The 21,264-nt window shown below is 34.8% G+C and overlaps 1 protein-coding gene across 4 annotated transcripts in view; it reads right to left on the reverse strand.

Moving 5' to 3' along the window:
* Window positions 1–356: 356 nt before the first annotated feature.
* Window positions 357–21,264, reverse strand: part of FBXW7 (F-box and WD repeat domain containing 7) — a 232,628-nt gene continuing 211,720 nt past the window's right edge. For all 4 annotated transcript variants that reach the window (XM_059373793.1, XM_059373802.1, XM_059373788.1 and 1 more), the window contains 8 exons: window positions 17,596–17,730; window positions 12,735–12,858; window positions 10,253–10,389; window positions 9,043–9,156; window positions 7,646–7,827; window positions 5,401–5,626; window positions 3,416–3,626; window positions 357–2,322 (listed from right to left, as the gene is read on the reverse strand). In XM_059373793.1, the coding sequence (XP_059229776.1) occupies window positions 2,054–2,322; window positions 3,416–3,626; window positions 5,401–5,626; window positions 7,646–7,827; window positions 9,043–9,156; window positions 10,253–10,389; window positions 12,735–12,858; window positions 17,596–17,730 (1,398 nt within the window). In that variant the 3' untranslated portion in view covers window positions 357–2,053. The remainder of the gene's footprint in view (window positions 2,323–3,415; window positions 3,627–5,400; window positions 5,627–7,645; window positions 7,828–9,042; window positions 9,157–10,252; window positions 10,390–12,734; window positions 12,859–17,595; window positions 17,731–21,264) is intronic.

Consider the following 21,264-nt stretch of genomic DNA (forward strand, 5'->3'; position numbering starts at 1 on the left):
TGTGATCACATTTTTTAAAAATGAGCTTTTTTTAAAAATAGGAATTCTAGTTGTAACCATCACAAAAGTTTTGTGACTCTTTGAGGAACCCATATTTTGTATTTATACATCCAGTGTTATCCAGAGTAATGGACAGTGCAGTGTCCACCTTTATAGTCTAAGGCGATGAACCCAATTTACATTCTAGGCACATTATTCTAACTTTAGCTGTATGAAACAGGCCTGAAAGTATTGATATCTATGTCACACTACAGGGAATGCAAAGAAACTAAGACTTTGAGATCTTAAAGATTAGAGACAAACCCTAAATATTTATAATAAAGTATTATTTACTTCAGTGGAAGAAACAGGCATACTAACATGAAAAAACACATTTTATTGCACTTAAGTTATAAGAAAATAAAATTTCTAAGTGAATCAAACCATAGACACAATCCCTTTAAAGGTTGTTTTCCTCCATCATGTCAGGTTGTTACATAACTAAAATTAACCAACTTGAATCTGATTGTTTTAAATCAGACTATAAATAAAACAAACAAAAAAAAAATAAACAGGAGGAGGAAAAAAAGATCACCTAGGATACAGTGTTAAACCACTTTCACAGTTCAGCTTGAGTTGTGGCTCTTGGAGAATGAGGCAAACCATTTGACTTTTTCATTCATTTCGTTTGTTTGCATGTGACGCCTTTACTACAAAAACTGTATAGTTTCTGCTTTGTCAGTTTCTCAGAGCAATAAAACTGTAACAGTTGTTTTCCCAAATACTGTAAAACACTAAGACTGACCAGCAACTTTATTTGTTTTATATATTTTTAAAATATTTTGTCAGTTTTATTATGTACGTTCATCCATTCACCACAGCCCTCAAAAAGAAAAGTTTCTCCACAGAACAGGCAGCAACAGCTCTGTTCCAAGGAATGTGTTTTAATTTTTGCCCAGATAAAAGAAAATAAGCTTTGCACACACTCTCAATTCTTTACTTGCAGGCAAACTTCACTCTTTATTATCTGAAACTCTCCCATTCTCAGCCTCTTAGAGGCACAGATGGTTCAAGTTTCAGTGGCAAAAAGTCTTTTTTCTGTAACCAAACTAGAGCAAATTTGGAATTCAGTCTGGGACTAAAACGTCACAGCAGAAAAAAAATAAAAAAAAATAATTTGCTTTTTTCTTTCTTTCATTTAGCAGCATAAATAAGTTTGGCCACTGGGAGTACAGTACAGGGGTGGGACAACAATCCCATATTTGAAGACCTACTTCTAGCACCAGCATCAAGAATTAAATCCATCTCAGGACTCACGGAACCCAGGACAACTTGCCACCTTTGAGCAACATATGCGTTGAAGAGTATATGTGGAAGCGACAGTAAATAGATTAACAGAGGCTAATACTGTGATTGATTGACATTGGCAATGGTTGGCAAAAAAAAAAAAAAAAAAAAAAAAAAGCTTTTCATGATAACTGTACAAAAACAATTCACAGTAATTTTTTTTTTTTTTTTTTTAGCTTTTCCACTCCAGAAAAATGACTTTTTGTTGCAGATGCTCTCTATTGAGAAAGTCAGCCAGTCCTCATTTGGGTGTTATTGTAGCCCCTTCCTAGGTCTCAGTGGTAAAAGGACAGGCTAACAGAATCTGTAACGAAGCTTCAGCGTTAACGCTGCCCAGTGACCACTGGAGAAGAAAATAAAGAAATAATTGCACCTGGTTTGATTTAGAAAGTCTCATTTTGCAAAGCTGCCCTCAGTCAAAAGTGAAGCCTTTTATGTGATGAGACAGCAGACGCCTCTCTTGTCAGTTACGGTTTGTCATGTCTTCCTCTTTTCCTTCTTAGTCTGTAGATCTTTTCACTCTGTTGCCCCAAGCCAACATCCTGCACCACTGAGAACAAGGGATTTTTTTTTTCTTTTTCTTTTTTCTTTCTTTTTTTTTTCTTTTTTCTTCTGTTGTTTTTTGTTTGTTTGTTTTGTTTTGTTTTCTGTTTTTTGTTTGTTTTTCAGGGGGAAGGGCAGGGAGTATATTGTCTACACATCTGGACAAATTTGTCTTTTCTGCTCTTCACTTCATGTCCACATCAAAGTCCAGCACCAGCAGCTTGGTTTCCTCAGTTCCATTCCGACTTCCAACTGCACACACCAGCTTTGTATTTGAGGCTCTGATCCGCCACACAACTCCCCCACTCCCCCCACTCTCCAATGTGACTAGGTTTCGAATAAATTCACCCGTTTTCAAGTCCCATAGTTTTACAGTTCCATCATCTGAGCTGGTAATTACAAAGTTCTTGTTGAACTGTAAACAGGTCACAGCACTCTGATGCTTGTTAGGACCTAGGCAAAACCAAAGGAATTAAATTACTGGTTAGAAATCATGGGTATGGGTAAGTTACACTGTAATTGTAGCCTACTACATTAGAACATACAATAAATGAAATATTTAAAATGCTGCATATTTAGAAACTGTGAGTATTTTAGGATCAGCGGGGTTGCAAAAAAATCTGGTAGCTATTTGTAACTGAAGCATTAACTTTCAAGAGTTCTGTCTTCCAGGAAGCTTGGTTAGCTACCAGGCACGCATTTTGTTTTCTGTCTGTGTAAATAAGAGCTTTCTTAGTGGTGATGGAGACAGATCAGTTTCACAGATTCTGCTGATGGATGAATGGGCAGGAAATCTACCACCCTCACCACTTGGAACTGACCACTCAAAGGCAAAGGCTGAATGACCACAATTCCAAAACTCTGAGGAACAGACACAACCAATGACTAAAAAGTTGCAGTGCAGGCCCACCAGATGGCCTCACTGAAAAAAAAAAAAACAAAACACCACTTTTCAGGGCTATGACCAATAAAAAGAAGTTAATCATGATATAAAATGTTAACACTATTGTGCCTCATTTAGTATTAGTGGTTTTCACATGTTTCTTTCTTCATTTTACTGGGTGCTATTATTCCTTCCATCCTAGTTAAGCAGATGGTTAAAGGATCTAAGTTGAGGCCTAAGCAATTTTCTATCAGATTAGAGATGCTCCCCTGCGCCCCCTAACCCGCCCCAGATAGGGTAGTGCTTTAATTTAAAATTGGACTACAAATTTAAAAAAAAAAAAAAAATCACTGAAAAAGAAAAAAAAAGAGTCTGTTGCTTTTATGATATAGCCTAGAGCTTTCTTCACATTGTTCTTTAAGGTTAGGTAGAGTTAACTGTACATGTAGGAAGTATTAAAGTATTAAAAACATAATTTAAAACAATTTCTCAAGGGTAACCTAGTTCTGTCATGTCACAGTGAAAATGCTCAGAAACTTATCCAAAATAAGCATTTTTATTTTGTATGAGGTTAATTCTTTTTGTGACATAAAAGCTCCGTATTTCTCTTCTAACAATCCCATTTTTGATGAACATAACTAAAGCTGAGTAGCCAAGACTTACCTTGCAATGTTTGTAAACACTGTCCTGTTTTGATATCCCAGATTTTAACTGTAGAATCTGCATTCCCAGAGACAAGAATATTGTCTTTGAGTTCCATTCCACTTGTTAACGACTGGTGTCCCGTTAACGTGTGAATGCAATTCCCCGTCTCCACATCCCACACTCGGATTGATGTGTCAAGAGATCCACTGACCACATGGATGCCATCAAACTACAATAGACACAGCTTATTAGACTAGAAGTGCGATATTCTTGATATTATTTATTGACCTTAATCCTACAGGGAAGAAAAATAAAGCAGGGAAACAGATAATGCCAGGAACAAAATGGAGTAACAAGGTAAAGTGCAGGTAATCAAGCAAACCTACAGTTTATGTTCTCAGAAGCTTCTATCAGAATTGTTAATTTTTTTAAAAAAGATTTATTTATGTATTTTCGAGAGGCATGGGAGGGACAGAGGGATAGGAGAGAGAGAATCTCCTCTGAGACTCCCTTCTGAGCATGGAGCCCAAGGCAGGGCTCGATTCTATGACCCTGAGATCAAGACTAGAGCAGAAATCAAGAGTCAGAAGCTCAACTGACTGAGCCATGCAGGTGCCCTGAGAATTGCTAATTTTTTTATGGCCAGTGGCTTCAAACTAGATGCAGGAACAATTAAAAGAAAACAAAACATGTAAAATGAGCATGTTACTTTCAGATCATCTGGCCACAGATGAACAGCTAAATATCATGGATCATTCAATAAGGATTACCATTGGAGTCTTACTTCCCAACAGAAAGTTGAAACTACTGACAGCCCATGATAAATGCTGTGTTTGTTAATAAACCTATGGCATGAAAAGACTAGAGATAACCCTCAGGATGTTTAGAAGTGAGCTCCATTAAAACTGTATGTAAAATAAAAATTTCACTTACAAGAACCAAATATTAATTAGGAAATGCACCAACAGGTAATTATATCTGGAATAACAAGAAGTGGCATTTTGATAACAAAAGCAAGCTATATAGCCTCTCTTCTCCAGGAGTCAATAAATATCAATTCCTAGAAGATCTGGAATAATACTGATACCTCTTCTCAATCTATTGGTTTACTTAAATGAGATTATATTCATTAAGGTACTGAATATATCACAAAACATAAAAACAACTTCAGTCAATTCCCTTTCCTCCAAATTCGTAACCTTTTCTAAGTTAATATACCTTTATTATATATTGATATTTTGTGACACAGACACAGTATTCCATGAATTAAGAAACAAATATTCCAAGAACAGAGAACTGTCAGCACTGTGACTATGTACTAATCTTGCTGATCACTAATAGGTAGTAACTAGTAAATAAATTACATAAGTAATAGAAAAATTGAAAATGCTGTCTTTCAGAAAATAAAACAAGACCCATTTTCTAAATTTGCTCTTAATCTATTTCAAAATACAATTCATTCCAAAATATCATGTTCAAATGTAAAAAATAAAAAATCAGTTTAGTCAAATTTACTTCCTATGATTACAGATCAGTAGCTCTTTGATGGTAAAGGAGCCTGATGCAGAAAGCTCCACTTCCACTTCGAATTGGAATGGGTCACAATACATGGTCCATTGACTTTCAGCTATCAAGGCAAAGGGGCAGCTTTTGGCCAAATTAATTCTCTGCTAAGAAGTTTATTAAAATCCAGGTTATTTTCCTATGAGACTATCTACCCACTAATTAATATAGTAAAACTTAGAGCTCCAAAGTTTCAGGTTCCAAGACCAATGTTTGCATTTTAGAGGAAAAACAGATCACAGAACAAAATGAAACAAATTATTTCAATAAGTTTATGCTTTTTCCAAGCCAATTTAAAAGCATATGTAAACAACAGGATAATTTGATTTGTCTTTTTGGGATTGTATTGAATCAGCAATTTGACAGTGATTATCTGAGTAAAACAATCTCATGATTCATCAGGAAAGCATCTAAGGGGTAGGAGAGATACGACCTCTTACCTGTAATGAATAGACTCTATTAGTATGCCCCTGCAACGTGTGTAGACAGGTCTCCGTCTCTGGATCCCACACCTTCACCATAAAATCATATGCTCCACTAACAACCCTCCTGCCATCATATTGAACACAGCGGACTGCTGCTACATGACCCATCAAAACATGTAAACACTGGCCTGTCTCGATATCCCAAACCCTAAGAGTGGCATCTCGAGAACCGCTAACAACTCTGTAGGGGGAAAACAAACGAAAAAAAAAGGATTAAAGTTTTTAACAGCATGAGAAAACGTGACATATAAAGTTAGTGGTTACTGAACTTTTTCTTTTGTTAAGCAGGAACACCCGTTTTCAAAGAAATCCTATATAAAATTTTGATATATAAACATCCAAAAGTCAAATCATCCTGGCTGGGATGGGAAGTTGGGAAGCCCAGAATTCCACCTGCTTGGTTCCCACATTTATAAGCGGCTGTGTAGCATCCGGGGTTCTATGGGACGGTTTGAAGACTGTTGTACTGCATCTGAAGCAGAAGCAATGGCAGCAACAGCAGCAGCTGCCGGCTCAAATACATACAAGAGATCTTGATTTTAGAAATAAAAAGCTAATGTGGGCAACATATCTAAAACGTTAATGGGAGAACTCTGGTGGGAGTATTTTGAAAAATTCTGTATTTCTTCTTTATTCTTTCTGCCATTTCCCAAAATTTTAGTGATAAACATACATCCTCTTTGTGACTAGGAGAAAAATTTAATAAATGTTATTCAACAAAATAAATCTGAAATTGGAATTTAAATAGGTAAAGATATGTGCTTTATACCATTATATGGCCTTATACCATTATAATTTTCGTAACAAACTAGTTTTAGAATATCTTCAAACAAAGGCTGCTTATGCTTATAATTATAGTCAATAGGTTATGGAGGTATTAAGATATGCAAATTTTGGAGAAGATACACATGGGGAGGCAATAGAAATCCCTTAAAAATCTGGGCCAACATTATTAAAGCTATGCTCTTCTGAAGACTGGAGTGATACAAACATCGCAATCACCTTTGGATTACGAAGGAGAGCTGAAAACTCAGGTATCTGCATGTCATTCTTAAGAGATAAAGACAGGCCACAGTTTTTACATTTGGAAGAGTAGAAAAGAACATCGAGAGATTTAAGGCAGAATATAATGGAAGCTGAAATACAAGGTCTCTTAATATCAACTCCCCCAAATTTTAATAGTAGAGCACACTGTTTAAAGTAGATTCAAATTACAAATGAAAAGGTACTTTTATTCACATATTACAAATCTAGCGTGAAATCTACTTAATGTAATGGTTCTCACAAAGATGATGTTGTGGACAGAATTAAAGGTAAGGATTGTAGCAGATTCATGGTAAGGACTGCCAGAGAGACCTTTTTTGACAAATGAAGTCGAAATCACATTTGTTTAACAAGGTACTCTGAAGACATGCCAACAGAAGATCGAAAAGGCTTTAATAGAAGGGCTTTGTAGGAGGAGATCAAAGCAACAGCAAAGGCAATGAAAAGAAAAAAAGGCAAGCAGTCTGGGTTGGCTGCAACTATTTTGAAAACTGGATTGAGGATTTCTTCCTTGATCTGACAGACAACAGAAGGCTCTCAAAAGGCAGTGATCATAATTAGAAAAGGATTCTCTGTCAGTTGTGTAACAGGTGAGAAAACCAAGTGTGAAAGCTATGTCACCAGTTCAGGTGATCGGTAATGAGAGACTCAACAAAACCCCACAGACCTCAGCTTTTGTCTCGATATAAGGGGACAGGATGGAGTTGGGATAGGGTTGGGTGGGTAATTAAGACTCAGAAGCTTGAAGCCTGAATAACTGAATGGTCCTGCTAGCAGAGATATATATATTAAAGAGAGAGAGGGAGAGAAAGAGAGAGAGTGCGCGCGCGAGAGAGAAAGATTTTTTTTGGAGATGATGAGTCATCAAAGATACAGAACAAAATAGTGCCACCCAAGAGTAGAGAAGAGAGTTTCAAGCAGGAAGCCAACAATGCCATTAAATGAAGAAGGAAATTTAAAGATAATCCCCCAATTTTAAGGCAATACACTACTGCTTTGTTAGTATAGAAACATCTTAAGTCTAATAATTAAAGTCTAATTTAAGAGCACACTATCACTATCTCTCTAATAAACACTGTATTATACAACACAAAAAAACCTCAAATTCAGAAGTAATAGAGGAAGAATTCCCAACCATCAAAGGATTTTCCCTTACCTTTTTTCATGAAGATGCATACAGCGGACAGTGGAAGTATGTCCATATAAGGTATGTATACATTCTCCGGTCTCTGCATTCCACACTTTTAGAGTCCGATCTGTAGATCCACTAATGATGATATTGTCTCTCATCTGTGATGACCATACTCCACCTGTGTGTCCCACTAATGTTCTCAGACACTGGAAAAACACTTAAGATGATTACTTTCGGGTAGAAAGAAAAATGATATACATAACATTTCAGTAGCTCATTAAAATCTGGGATAAAGTTATTCACAGAATTTGTCTGGCACATCAGAAAACAATTTTTCACATCAATATAATATGATACCATCACTGTTGATCGCTTTGCTTATTCAGTAGCATTATATATTAAACACGGATACAACTGACAACAAGTACGTAGAAAGTAAAACACTTCTCATTAAAGGATGACAGCCCCAACCTGGTCTCTCTGACGAAATAATGCTAAAACTGCAATTTGGCTTCTTCCATAGGAATGGATTTAATGAAAGAATGCCAACCGTGTTAGGTGTGGCTACATACCACATTTCATCTGAATCTGCCCCAAGGCAATAGTTAGAGGAGCCAGGCAAGGTACTTCTAGACAAGTAAAGACAGATATTAAAACTCTGAAATAAGTCCAAAACTAATATTACACTACGGAAATATGAAGCTGCCTTAAAAAAATGTTAACATCTGACTTGGAATATTTAGAAGGTTCTTGCCCAAGAATCAGCATGCTGTAAGACATTTTAAAGACAGGTTTTTTCCCCTTCACATTTTCCTGTTTTTTTAGCTGGTCAATTACTTAATTTTTGAAAACATTCTCCAGTGGACAGATAAAAATAAGTATTCACCACAGAACCATTAGGATGTAATATTGCATGCAGCGAAACTGATTGCTTGGACTGCTTTTTTTCTTCAAACTCCTACTTAAATACTGTATCTGCTTTACTTTTCATCTCACCAGGCTTAAAATAGTCTAAATTAACATGATTATTTAACTTCTAAACTATAGGTAAGTTATCAACAAAGCAGTCTACAAAGAAAAACAATTACCCCTCAATCATAGTTTTGAAAAAGTTTAAAAAGGATAATATAACTGAGGTGGTTAGTAAAAGTATGAAAAATAAAGCCAAGAAAAAGATAAAGCACGTCTGTAAAAATCATACAATAATGAAGTCACAAAGATAGACAGACTATTTACAGGAAGAAACTAATGACATCCCTATCCTGAGGAACATTATCTTTGTTGCCAGGCAAAAAACTAAATTAGAAGCTCTGATATTTGTTATTGAAATAAGCTGAGGTCAAAAATGAACCCATGTTTTCCCTGGTTGATCTTTGCAAAGACATATACAAACAGTGAAGTGTAGAGAGAAGTAAGCTTACTTTGCCTGTGACTGCTGACCAGACTTTTAAAGTGTTGTCATCAGAACCACTAACTATTCGGTTACCACAAAACTGCAAGCATGTGATCACATGATCATCATGTCCTTTCAGAACCTACAAGATAAATGTACAGATTCGAAATCTTATTAAAAAATGTTCTTTAAAATACTAGTGAAAAGAAAAGCAATAAATAGGAACAGCAATCTACAGTCTATTTCTAAAATTATAATTTATATAAAACACAAAGTATCATCCTTCCCGAATGATGAATCAAGTATTAAACATCATTTTTTCCAATTCTATGATTTATATGAGAGATATCAACTATTAAAATTGAGTGAGTCAAGACATCATAAAGATGGTTCAAACACAAATGTATAATAATTTATCTGTTCAAACAAAAAAAAATGCATCTCCGTTTTGCAATTTTCACACACAAAAACAGAAGCACCTACAACCTAGAAAGACAAGAGTAACAATAATTATCAACTTATTCAAATTAAAACACAAAAGGCCTGGGACTCCTGGATGGCTCAGTCAGTTAAGGGTCTGACTCTTGATTTCCGCTCAGGTAATGCTCTCAGGGTCATGTGATTGAGCCCCCAGTAGGGCTCCATGCTGGGTATGGACCCTCCTTGAGATTCTCTCTTTCTCCCTCTGCCCTTCTCCCCTCACCCACTCTCTCAAAAAACAACACTTGTCATAATCTATACATAGTTACACATTAACAGTATCTTCCCTAATTGCTTTTTTCCAGTTGTATAAATACATCTAAGAATTTCAAGCATTTTACCACTATTTATATACTTACAGTGAGACAGAAAATCAGTGATATGCTTAAATTTATAAAAATAAAACTCACAAGAAACACCCAAAACAAATAGGCACTCCTCAAAAAATCATGTTCTAACTGCATGGTCACAGGTAAACGTATATGACACAAAATTCAACAGGATATTCAGAAATTTTCATTTACCTACGGTAGAATGACAAGCACTTCAACTCATCTTTTATTCAAGTACAGTCCATTGTCAGACTGGAGAAGTTAGCAATAGAGAACTATCATCCATTACACGTTCAGTTATTTAAAAATACACTGTTTTCTTTCTACAGTATATAGATGTCAAGTTACACTGCTGGCCAAGAAGAGCATACTAGGTACCAAAACTGATCAGTGGTTGCTGCTATTGTTGTGCAAGAGTTCAGTTACCTTAGGAGATTTGAGTTCTCCTCGCCTCCAGTTAGTATCAATTCTGTGCTGCCTGATGTATGCACTTTTCCATGGACTGTGTATGAAACCTGGTTTTATTACTTTTCTTCTCTTGATGTGCAATGGTTCATCGATACCTAAAGTTTTAAAGAGTGAGAGTATAACTGCTGTCGCCAATAAAAATTACACATTTTATAATGTATCTAATTTCCTCCCATGCTCAAAACCACTTAAATACAGGATGCTCTCCAATTTCTAAGAGTTATTATAAAACAATAATATAAAGTTTGCATTCTCTACGGCATGTTTTCATACTGACTTTTTTATTTCTTTTTCTAAATAATCCTATGAAATGCTGGTGAGGATGTGCAGAAATTTGAGCCCTTATGCAAAGTTTGTGGGAATATAAAATCGTATAGCAGCTATGAAAAATAGTATGGTGGTTCATCAGAAAAATTAAACATAGAATTATCATATCATCCAGCAATTCTAATTCTGGATATACACCCTAAAGAATTAAAAGCAGAGACTTGAACAGATATCTGTAGACCCATGTTCAGAGCTGCAATCATTCATAAAGCTGAAAGGTAGAAGAAACCCAAGCGCCCATCAATGGATGAATGAAGAGGCAAAGTGTGTGTGTACAATGGAATATTTATTCAGAATTAAATAGAAGGGAATTCTGACACATGCCACCACATGGATAAACCTTCAAGACAAGTATGCAAAGTGAAATAAGCCAGTCACAAAAAAACAAATACCATATGATTCCACTTTATATGAGGCATCTAGAGTAGTCAAACTCATAGAGACAGAAAACAGAATGGTGGTCTCCAGGTGCTGCAGGGAGGAGGACTAAGGAGTTACTATTAAATTGGGATGGACTTTCAGTCAATACAAATAAAAAAGTTCTGGAGATGGACTGTGTAACAACACAAATGTACTTAATGCTACTGAACTGTACACTTAAAAATGGTTAGAAGAAATTCGGTCTTAGGCATATGTTAGCATAATTTTTTTTAAAGTCATCAAAATAATGATTCTATGAGAGAAGGTAAGGGAGGGATGATTAATCCCATTTCGTACAATATAGATTCTTGAGAAGAGCCTTCTCTTCACTAATTAGTCCAAGTTACGGACAGGGCAGAGGCAGGATTAGAAACCAACTGTCTTAGATCTTGACCTTTCACTCACTTGTAACTTCCTTGAAGGGGAGGATAACCTACAGAGTATCTGTCTCATGCTCTATGACTGTTTCTAAAAATTTCTGCTTATCAGAGATAAATCATATCTTTACATTTTTTTTCAAAAATATAATTTTTCTATATGCCTGCTGGAAAAAAAAGATTCTTTCTTTAGTTAATATGGATGATACCTTCTACTAAGAAAGGAGGTTTTTTTCTTTTTTTTTCCCACAGTTTTCAAGAACATAAGCTCCATGATGGGAAGAAAATGGGAGTTCACTATTATATCCCCAGCATTTAAGAATGTCTAGCCCATAGGAGGTGTTCAATAAATATTTACGGAAGGAACGAATATAATATGGAATATTTGACTACTGTCAATATAATTTTAGGGTTTCCCTTATTCTATTCTATTCTATTCTATTTTGTGAGTGCGTGAGTGAAAAGTCACTCATTCCTGTGGATTCCAGTCAGTGAGTATGTCTCCCAAGGACAGCTGCAATTATAACCTTTATCTCAATTGTAAATATTGGAGAGGCAGGACACCTTTCTCATCCATAAAATCACTGGTAGAAATTGATAAATATCTTATTTTAAGCAAAAGTTTATATTTAGGTCTTTTGTCTTTTAATTGAGGTATAACTGATATACTATATTAATAGGTGTACAGCATAGTGATTCGATATTTATATACATTGCAAAATGGTCACCATAATGAATCTAGTTATCCTCTGTCAACTCACAAAGTTACTACAATATTATTGACTATATTTCCCATGCTTTCTTTTATCTCCATGACATACTTATTTCATAATTGGAAGTTGGTAGTTCTTAATCCCCTTACATCATTTTGCCACCCTCCCTCCTCCGCCCCAGCAACCCTTCCCTCAGGCAACCATCAATTTGCTTTCTGTATCTATGGGTCTGTGTTTTGTTTTTCAGGTTTCCCTTAAATCATCCTCATCTTGATCTTTTCATTGGTTATTAATTATACTAGAGACTGGGAAGCAAATCAGACCTATTTCCTATTAATTATTAGTGCTCATTAAAGGGGTTAGCTCTAAGATTTGGCTCATCTGAATGTGTAGAATAACCTGTGGATTCTATATAAGAAGGTGAATACAAATGAAGACTCATTCTTGATTCTTTGATAGGCTGCCAAAGTTCTTTTCTCAATTATCCACTACTTTAGTCTACATGCACATAAAACTTCTAATTTTTACTTTTTCTATTTGCTTTCTGAATCACTTTGCTTTTTCACAGTATAAAGATCTTCTCTCTGTGATTTTGAACCTTACCCTCTTCTTTGCATTTCTCTCTCCAGAGAAGGTTGTCTTCAGCCAAAATTCTCCAGTAGCGACACGTCTGAGCCGCTTGTAGCAGGTCTTTGGGTTCCAGGAATGAAAGCACATAAAGTGCCAGCTATGGAAAGGAAAAAGCAAAATATACCTATGTTTTAAATATATATGTGTGTGCGTGTATATATATATATTTAACATATAAATAATTAACTTATCTAGAACAATCTTCTATAGAATGAAGTACTTCTAGATAAACGTAATATAATTCTACATTCTATTTTCTTTAACTACAAAAGGGAGTACTTTCTAATAGTCAATCTTAAATATATACCAGACTTAAAAAACTTACTGTATTGGTTTTTATGAACTTCACTCCATCAGCTTCACCTCTTCAAGGAATACTTATTAAGCCTCTCTGTCTCTGCTTTTGCCTTTGTTCTGTGAGCCCCAACTCGAGAATTCTACCATTTATGTATATAGGTATACTTTACTAGTTGTTTAGGTTCTGTGCTTTTCTCTCCCCATGACCAAGTAAATTCACTCAAGACAGGACTTAAATTAAGAAATGAGATTTCGGGGCACCTAGGTGGCTCAGTGGGTTAAAGCCTCTGTCTTCAGCTCGGGTCATGGTTTCAGCATCCTGGGATTGAGCCCCACATCGAGCTCTCTGCTCGGTGGGAAACCTGCTTCCTCCCTCTCTCTCTGCCTGCCTCTGCCTACTTGTGATCTTTGTCTGTCAAATAAATAGATAAAATCTTTAAAAGAAAAGAGATTTCTAGATATTCTGTGTGATACGATTTCAGATCCCTCCTGACAGATATAATTAATAGTTCTTTACCACAAAAAGTATTTATTATCACAATGATGAACTTTTCAAACATTTATACCCTTTACCAACAATTAATAAACTGCTCCACAGGCATATAAAAGTAATTAGGTTCTAATTACTTTACATTGTTTATGGGGATTTTCTTGATGGGCCAGATAGATTTTTGTAGGTTTGTACTAGCTCTTCAGTATATCACTGATTTTAAATTTTGTTTCCAATATTTCCAAACCATCAACTTTTTTTTTCAGTATGTATACTCTATTAAAGTAAATAAGGGCAGAAGAAAGAAGAAAGAAGGGAATAGTAGCTTCTGAGTATGCTTATCCAATTAGCCTCACTAATCACATAAAAATTTAAGTTATGATATTAGAATCAAAATGAACTAAACACAGCAATAAAGTTTAGTTTTCACAGAAATTAAATTAAAGTATTAAAACAAACTATCATTCAAATGGCTAAAGGCCGTATGGGGAGTAAAAGCACAGTTTGAATTGTTTTCTGATACTAAACAGTAATTACATGACATAAATTGTGCTTACCCAAGAACTTTGCATATAGAGAGTTCATCATTAATCACATATTTATTGAGTACATTTCATATAGAAAGTACTCCAACCAGTCAGTATTCAATTTAATACTACTACTACTATTGGACAGTAAAAATATTTCTGTGGAATGATCAGTTTTGGTCTATCAGAGAAGCCCATTTAGTCGGAGACATTTTAAATAAAAAGGCATAACTATATATTCAACAAGCTACGTATATGTGTGTATGTATACACATATACAAATACACAAACACATATATATCTCAACACTGTACTTCTTTAGAGGATACTCCATAAGTCACTTAATTTTGAAATTATTCAATCTATCAAAGCCCGGAAAAGTTTCCTCAGTGTCAGTATACCAGTAATGGGATAACACCATATTCTTTTTCTTCTACGTGAAATTGATATTTAACATAAAAATTATCAGGCACAAAGTTATACTGGTGGAAAAGATGCTATTTAGCGCCCAAGATATTTAATATGGTCACATGAAAAAGGCTCTTCTTTGCTTAGTTATCCAGCTGAAGTAGAAATCACGTAATTCACAGAAACAGTCACTGGATCTTAAAGGTTAGAAAACAAATCCAGAGCACCTTAGATTTCAAAGGTACACCCAAACCATCAGTTACAACATCCTCCAATACCAGTGACTGTGAGACCCCCTAGTCTAGGGTATGCCTGCTTTAAAGAGTAAAGAAACACTCAGGCGCTAAGAATGTTGAAGTGCTAACCCCACAGTAACTGGCACACTTTCCTTTAAAATAGCAAAGACCCTAATTCAACCATGAACTTCAACTTATTCTATTTAAATCTAATCAGTTCTATTCAAAACATCTAAGTATTTCAGAAAACACACACAGCAAAATAAAAAATATGAATAAGAAAATCAGAACCAGTAAAAATATAAATCAGAAAAGAAGGTTTAAACCAGGGGAAAGTAGAATACAAATATATTGGCAACAGCATCTTATATGGTTTTTTAATTAAACTGCCAAGCAAAAAGGGAATGGCAATCAGTTACACAATTCTTAGTGTTTATTATGGAAGAAGTATACCAAGTCCTCAAAGGAAGCAAGGTTTTGTCAAACAGGGTTCCTTACAGGGGCCAGAGAGTAGGCACTGTCCTGAGCTACATCCTTAGAACACCAAAGCAGGGAATTACAGGTTTCTTACAGCCAACTAAAATGGTCTGGCTAATGCAGTTTTCTATTCATTTGTCCTAAAGGTAAAATCTAGAGAGTAATTCCTCCTAAGGACTTCCACAAGACAGAAGCTCTTAAGTTGAAAATCTGTTTTATAAAATTAACTTTTCTTTGGCCAAACTTGAAATTTCAGCGTGAGTCGCTCTTTTTTGTTCTTCTCTTATGTAACCTACATGAGAGACAACCATGTTATACTTGAAAGTTAGATAATACTTTCCCAGAACTGCTATATTTCCATGGGTTGAACTAAGTTGAAAGAGGGAGGGAAAAGAATAAAGAAAATGTTGGCTGATCCTATGTTAAGAATTTAAGTTTTACTCTAGGCCATTTACTATATCACTATGCTTTTCTTGGTATTCACTTACAAAATAAGGATAATGCTGTTTATCACAAGCCTCCCATGTGAGACTAGTGAGATTTTTTTCAAGGGTTTTGAGATTTAATAATGTGTTGGTAAAGAGCTCTGAGATCTGTTGAAAGGAATTATATGAAAATTATTTTAACTCCATTTCCTGACATGAAGGTAATGATGTTTTAAATAATAATAGTACATAGTCTCTAATAAGATAATAGTTTCCTTAAAGATTTAGACCTATACCATTATTTCGCCACATATAAAAAGAAGCATTTTTTTTCCCCAAAATAGGAAATGCTTCCTACTAGTTGAAAAAAAGGAAAACACAGATGATCTGCAGAGTCAGAGCCCTTGCTCATTCTTCTATCTATGCTTCCTTCTATTTCCTCAGGCAATCTTTAAAAGGAGAGTTAATCCAAGAAAATCTTTATTGCATTTACATCAGTTATCAATAATTTGTGCTTAATTCTTAGACTCTTAAAAATATTTCATATTCTCCTGACTTTGAATCATATTTTTGAGTGTTCTAAAGTTACTATGCAAATACAAATAAAGTAAAACAAAATAATCACCACTCATAGAGATAAGGGGACAAACGAGACTAAGCAGAAGTCTGTATATTAAAAAAATACTACCTTCTAAAATAAGGGGGACAGCCAAGGAAACCATGATGTATATACCATAATAATATCAGAGGTGATTAACTTGACTTTCAGTCAAATACTTATGAAAGTGCTACCTACTACGAATGTTCTTCTGGAAGCAAAGAGAGTTTGTATCATTTCCTAAGCCAATTCCATTCAAAGGGTTCAGTTTTAGAATGAGCCAGCAAAAATAAAAAAATTTTTTCTAGGACTATGCAACTTTTTTTTAACCATTTAAAAAAATCATTTCAAAGCAGTAGCATCTTAGTTTGTTTTTTCTTGGAGTAATGCTTAGTTTCATACATTAAATATGATAAAACTATTTACTCATATCCGATGTGAAATTATTTTTGAGACGATGTTTAATATCCATAGGATATTTAGAATGGATAAAAGAGTTGACTCCTTTCATATTTGAAGTTTCCAGATCATTTTCACTGATATATTACTGTTTAATATATTGTCTTCTTAGCTGATATATAATTAGTGGCACATATATAATTTGTGAAAATATAAACCATGGTGACATTGATTATTTAATTTTACATTATTTGTTTGCAGACAGAAATAAAACTGTGAAGCATATAACAGCAGTAAAAGAACTACATCTAAGCTATAAAAACAAATGAGCATAAATGATTCCAAAAGAAATGTTATAAGGATATAATCAATGCAGGAAATCTATGATTGTATGTATGTGTGTGAGAGAGAGAAAGATGGGGGCAAGAAGAGGAATGATCAGTAGAAAAAGATATACATGTGAAATTCCATATTTTTCAAAACAATTACACAATGTAAGTTAACAGAACTATAATTTATAGAATCACAAAATGTTAAGGACTATTTTTCGGATTTTGGATAAATAAACAACAAAATAAGAAAAAAAACACTGCTGTTTTAATAAAATCAGAATTTCTAAAAAATCTACTACTATATATAATAAATGTACCATGACAAGGCTGGACTTTAAATAAGCTGGGGGAAAAAATCAAAATAAAAAAATAATCAAATTAATGGAACTCAATAGCTTATTCTTATGTATGACTTACTGCAGTGGTGGAAAGAAATCACCTAATAAGTCCATAAATATACTTGATCTGAAAATGATATTATTAAGTCATGGCAGCTTATCATTTACAACTCTCTTTAACACTAATTAAGAGTGTTAAACCGACAATACTGAATACCATAATTAGCATGACCATGTTTAAAGATGGTTGTTATTGAGCTATATTTTCAAATAGCACCCAATGAAGAACATAATTGATAACCCTTACCTCTTTAGGAAGCAAGGAAATGAAGTCTCGTTGAAACTGGGGTTCTATCACTTGCATCATATGTTTTACTTGGGTTGGTTCACAACTATCAATAAGCTCATCTAAAGCAAGCAATTTCTCTGGTCCACTCCAGCTCTATGAAAAGGGAAGCAGAGATTTTTATTATTTGAATAGATATCTCAAATTACAAGCTCATAAAGGAAAACCACATTTACAAATAACATAAAAGGTGGCTACTTATAGCAAAATTTTCTCCATAGGTCATTGATGTGATAATCAATGTCTCATCAAATTTACTAGCTACCTTTATTTTTTTAATTTAAAAAAGCCATGGTTTTGACAAATATTTTTGCACTACATTATTTATTACAAATATTATATGTTCATGTACCATCAAGATATTGGCTGAGAAATCAAAGTTTTATCTGGAAACATCAATTTGGCTACTGAGTAAATAGGGTATTTTGAAAGATGATCTTCCTTTCTCTGTATTCTTTCTAGTGGGCACCATAAAATTTTTGATGGTGTTAATAAGGCACTCATCTGAGAGTTAAGAAACTGGCAGCATCATTTAGAGAAAAATTAATAACTGGATATATGCATATCTGACAAGTGCCTTCCACAAAATAAAAGAGCTTTGATTTATTATGTGAAAATAATTTCAGATAAAAAGTAGCAAAAATATAAAACAGTAACTTAGTAATAAAATTAGAGTATGAACAAAAGGATCAGAAACAAAGCACTACATTATGGAAAAACAAAAACACATCATAATACTTTTAAAAATATGAGCTACTTTAAACTAGACTAGGAATATTTAAAACATCTTTTTTTTTTTTGCCAGTGAGGATCATCTGCACAGAAGAGCCATGATTCTTAAGAGGAAAAATTAAAAAGCTATGTGAAAAATTTAAAATGTTAGAATTCCCCCCACACAATAAGCATGTAAAACATTTACTTTATTCTTCTTTAAAAGTTTTATTTATTTGCCAGAAAGAGAGAGAGAGTACGCACAAGCAGGGGGAGCGGCAGGCAGAGGGAGAAGCAGACTCCCTGCTCAGCAGGGAGACCAATGTGGGGCTCAATCCCAGGACCCTGGAATCATGACCTGAGCTGAAGGCAGATGCTTAACTGACTGAGCCACCCAGGCGCCCCCACATAAAACATTTATATAGCCTTGTGATATTTAAGTGAAGGAACATCCTTGAGTAGGATGATTTAGGTACATTTGTGAATTATTATGCCCATTTTGGAAGCAGGTGAAGAGAGAATAGATGGGGTTTGGAGCTAGAAGGATCTGGATTTTAACATTCCATTTCTTGCTCAAATTAGGCACCTGGATCTTATAACATGTGAAACAGGTAACAACTGAAAACTGAGATATACTGAGGAGACGAGAAGCCTTATTTAGAATACTTTTTAAAGTATGTAAAAAATGTTTTACCCCCTTAATATCTACAATGAATTTCATTTCTTCTTTCCTATCATAAAGTGTAGATTATGTTAATACTATCAAACATTTCAGCCGTATTCCTCCCATAGTACTTACCACAAATATTACCTTATTTAATTAAAAAACCCTGGGAAACATTCGCATTTTACCCCCAAATATAAGGAAACCCAGGCTCTAAAAAATCATATTCTTTCATTTCTACATATACATGCACCTAGAACATTCACCCTTTTTAGTTAGGGTGAGGACTGACACACAGATACTCATATGCATGTATCTGCATACACATGACCCATTAAAAGCAGTTAAAGTTTGATGGTCTTGTTCAGTTTTCCTCACACAGCTTCAAATCCTGATTCAAAATTTATCTCTTTGATAAAACTTACACTGATCAATCTCCACTCATCTCTGATCATTTAGTATTAATACTATAAACTCTGATTTACTGATTTACATTCCTCTCAGGACTGAAGGTGGGCTTTTATAACATGTTGTGCCTCTGCATCTATATAAGGATTCATGGACACTACTATACGGACATGCCAATGTGGGTGATGGACAACTTATGCTAACTAGATTAAAATGCAGCTTTAAGTAACTCTGTAGCATAATCATTTTTTAAAGATTTCATTTACTTATTTGAGACAGAGCAAGAGAGAGAAAAAGCAGGAGCGGGGTGGTCAGAAGGAGAAGCTGACTCCCAGCTGAGCAGGGAGCCTGATATGGGAGACTTGATCCGGGGACTCTGGGATCATGACCTGAGCTGAAGGCATATGCTTAACTGACTCAGCCATCCAGAAGCCCCTTATTGCAAACTTTTTAAACCCCTTTGCAAATATGAATGCCTGTCCTAGAAATAGTTTTTGGAAGTGTTTATGGTTAAATTTTGATATGAAAATAAGGATATCATAGGTAATCTTTTACAGTGAAAAGTGAAAATCTTTCGACATATTACTACTCTATATACTTTACATAGATTAATAACATTAATATCTACTATGAATATTTCTACTTTAAGGTAATATACATATTTGATGTTTCCTTTTTTCAATTAATGTATTGTTACTGTTTTCTTAAGAAAAAAAGGAATAGAAAAACATTATCAATATATGATATATAAGTGCGTCTTTCATCAAGGATTTTAGGAGATAGGGTGTAGAATGAAAAAAGACAGAACAGAAGACAAATAGCTTATTCCTACCTTAAACATTAAAAACTGTGTCAGAAATTTCTATATACTTAAGGAAAAGTCCATGACAAAAACTGTGCCTGCATAAATGATTTTTTTAAAGATTTTATTTATTTATTTGAGAGAGAGAGAGAGAGAGCGAGAGAGCACGCAACAAGCAGGTAAGTCACTGGGGGAGAAGGATAAACAGGCTCCCCGCTGATCAGGGAGCCTGATGTGGGGCTTGATTCTAGAACCCTGAAATCCCAACCTGAGCTGAAGGCAGATACTTAATTAACTAAGCCATCCAGGTACCCCAACGTTTTTGTTTTAAACACTATTTGGGGGCACATGAGTGACTCAGTCGGTTAAGAGGTTGCCTTCAGCTCAGGTCATGATCCCAGGGTCCTGGGATCAAAGCACCGCATGGGGCTCCCTGCTCAGCAGAGAGCCTGCTTCTCCCTCTCCCTAGGCCGGCTGCTCTGCCTACTTGTGTTCTCTACCTGTCAAGTAAATTAAAAAAAAAAAAAAAAAAAACTTTAAAAAATAAAAATAAACACTAGTTGGGGTTTAACAAGTCAAATAAAAAGCATACCTTGATTTAAATTATATACACATTCAGCAGAGAGTACTTTGTGACATTTTATTGAAAAGTACATCACAGACAAGGATTAGCAACATAGGCTGTAAACTAGATGGTAAATGAGACTGTTTCCACAAGCACACATATTCAACAGTCTCATTGCTCATTAAAATCACATCTCTTGGATGGTTCAAACAAGGGTATGAGCCATACAGATACTTTGCTCTCTCTAGCCTAGATTTCTTCCTTAACTCCAGACCACTACATAAAATTGCTTACTCGATATGTATTCTAAGATATGTAATAGAAACAGCATTTCCACGATCCTTCTCTTCAAATATGTACATCCACAATCCTTCCTATTTCAGTAAAGTGTAACTCCATTCTATTAGTTGCTCAGGCCAAAATCACTGGAGTCATCCCTGACTCTCCCATTCTCACCACTGTTAGATGGTACTGGTCTAT

The sequence above is a fragment of the Mustela nigripes genome, chromosome 1 (genome assembly GCF_022355385.1).
Source record: "Mustela nigripes isolate SB6536 chromosome 1, MUSNIG.SB6536, whole genome shotgun sequence".
NCBI classification, from domain to species: domain Eukaryota; kingdom Metazoa; phylum Chordata; class Mammalia; order Carnivora; family Mustelidae; genus Mustela; species Mustela nigripes.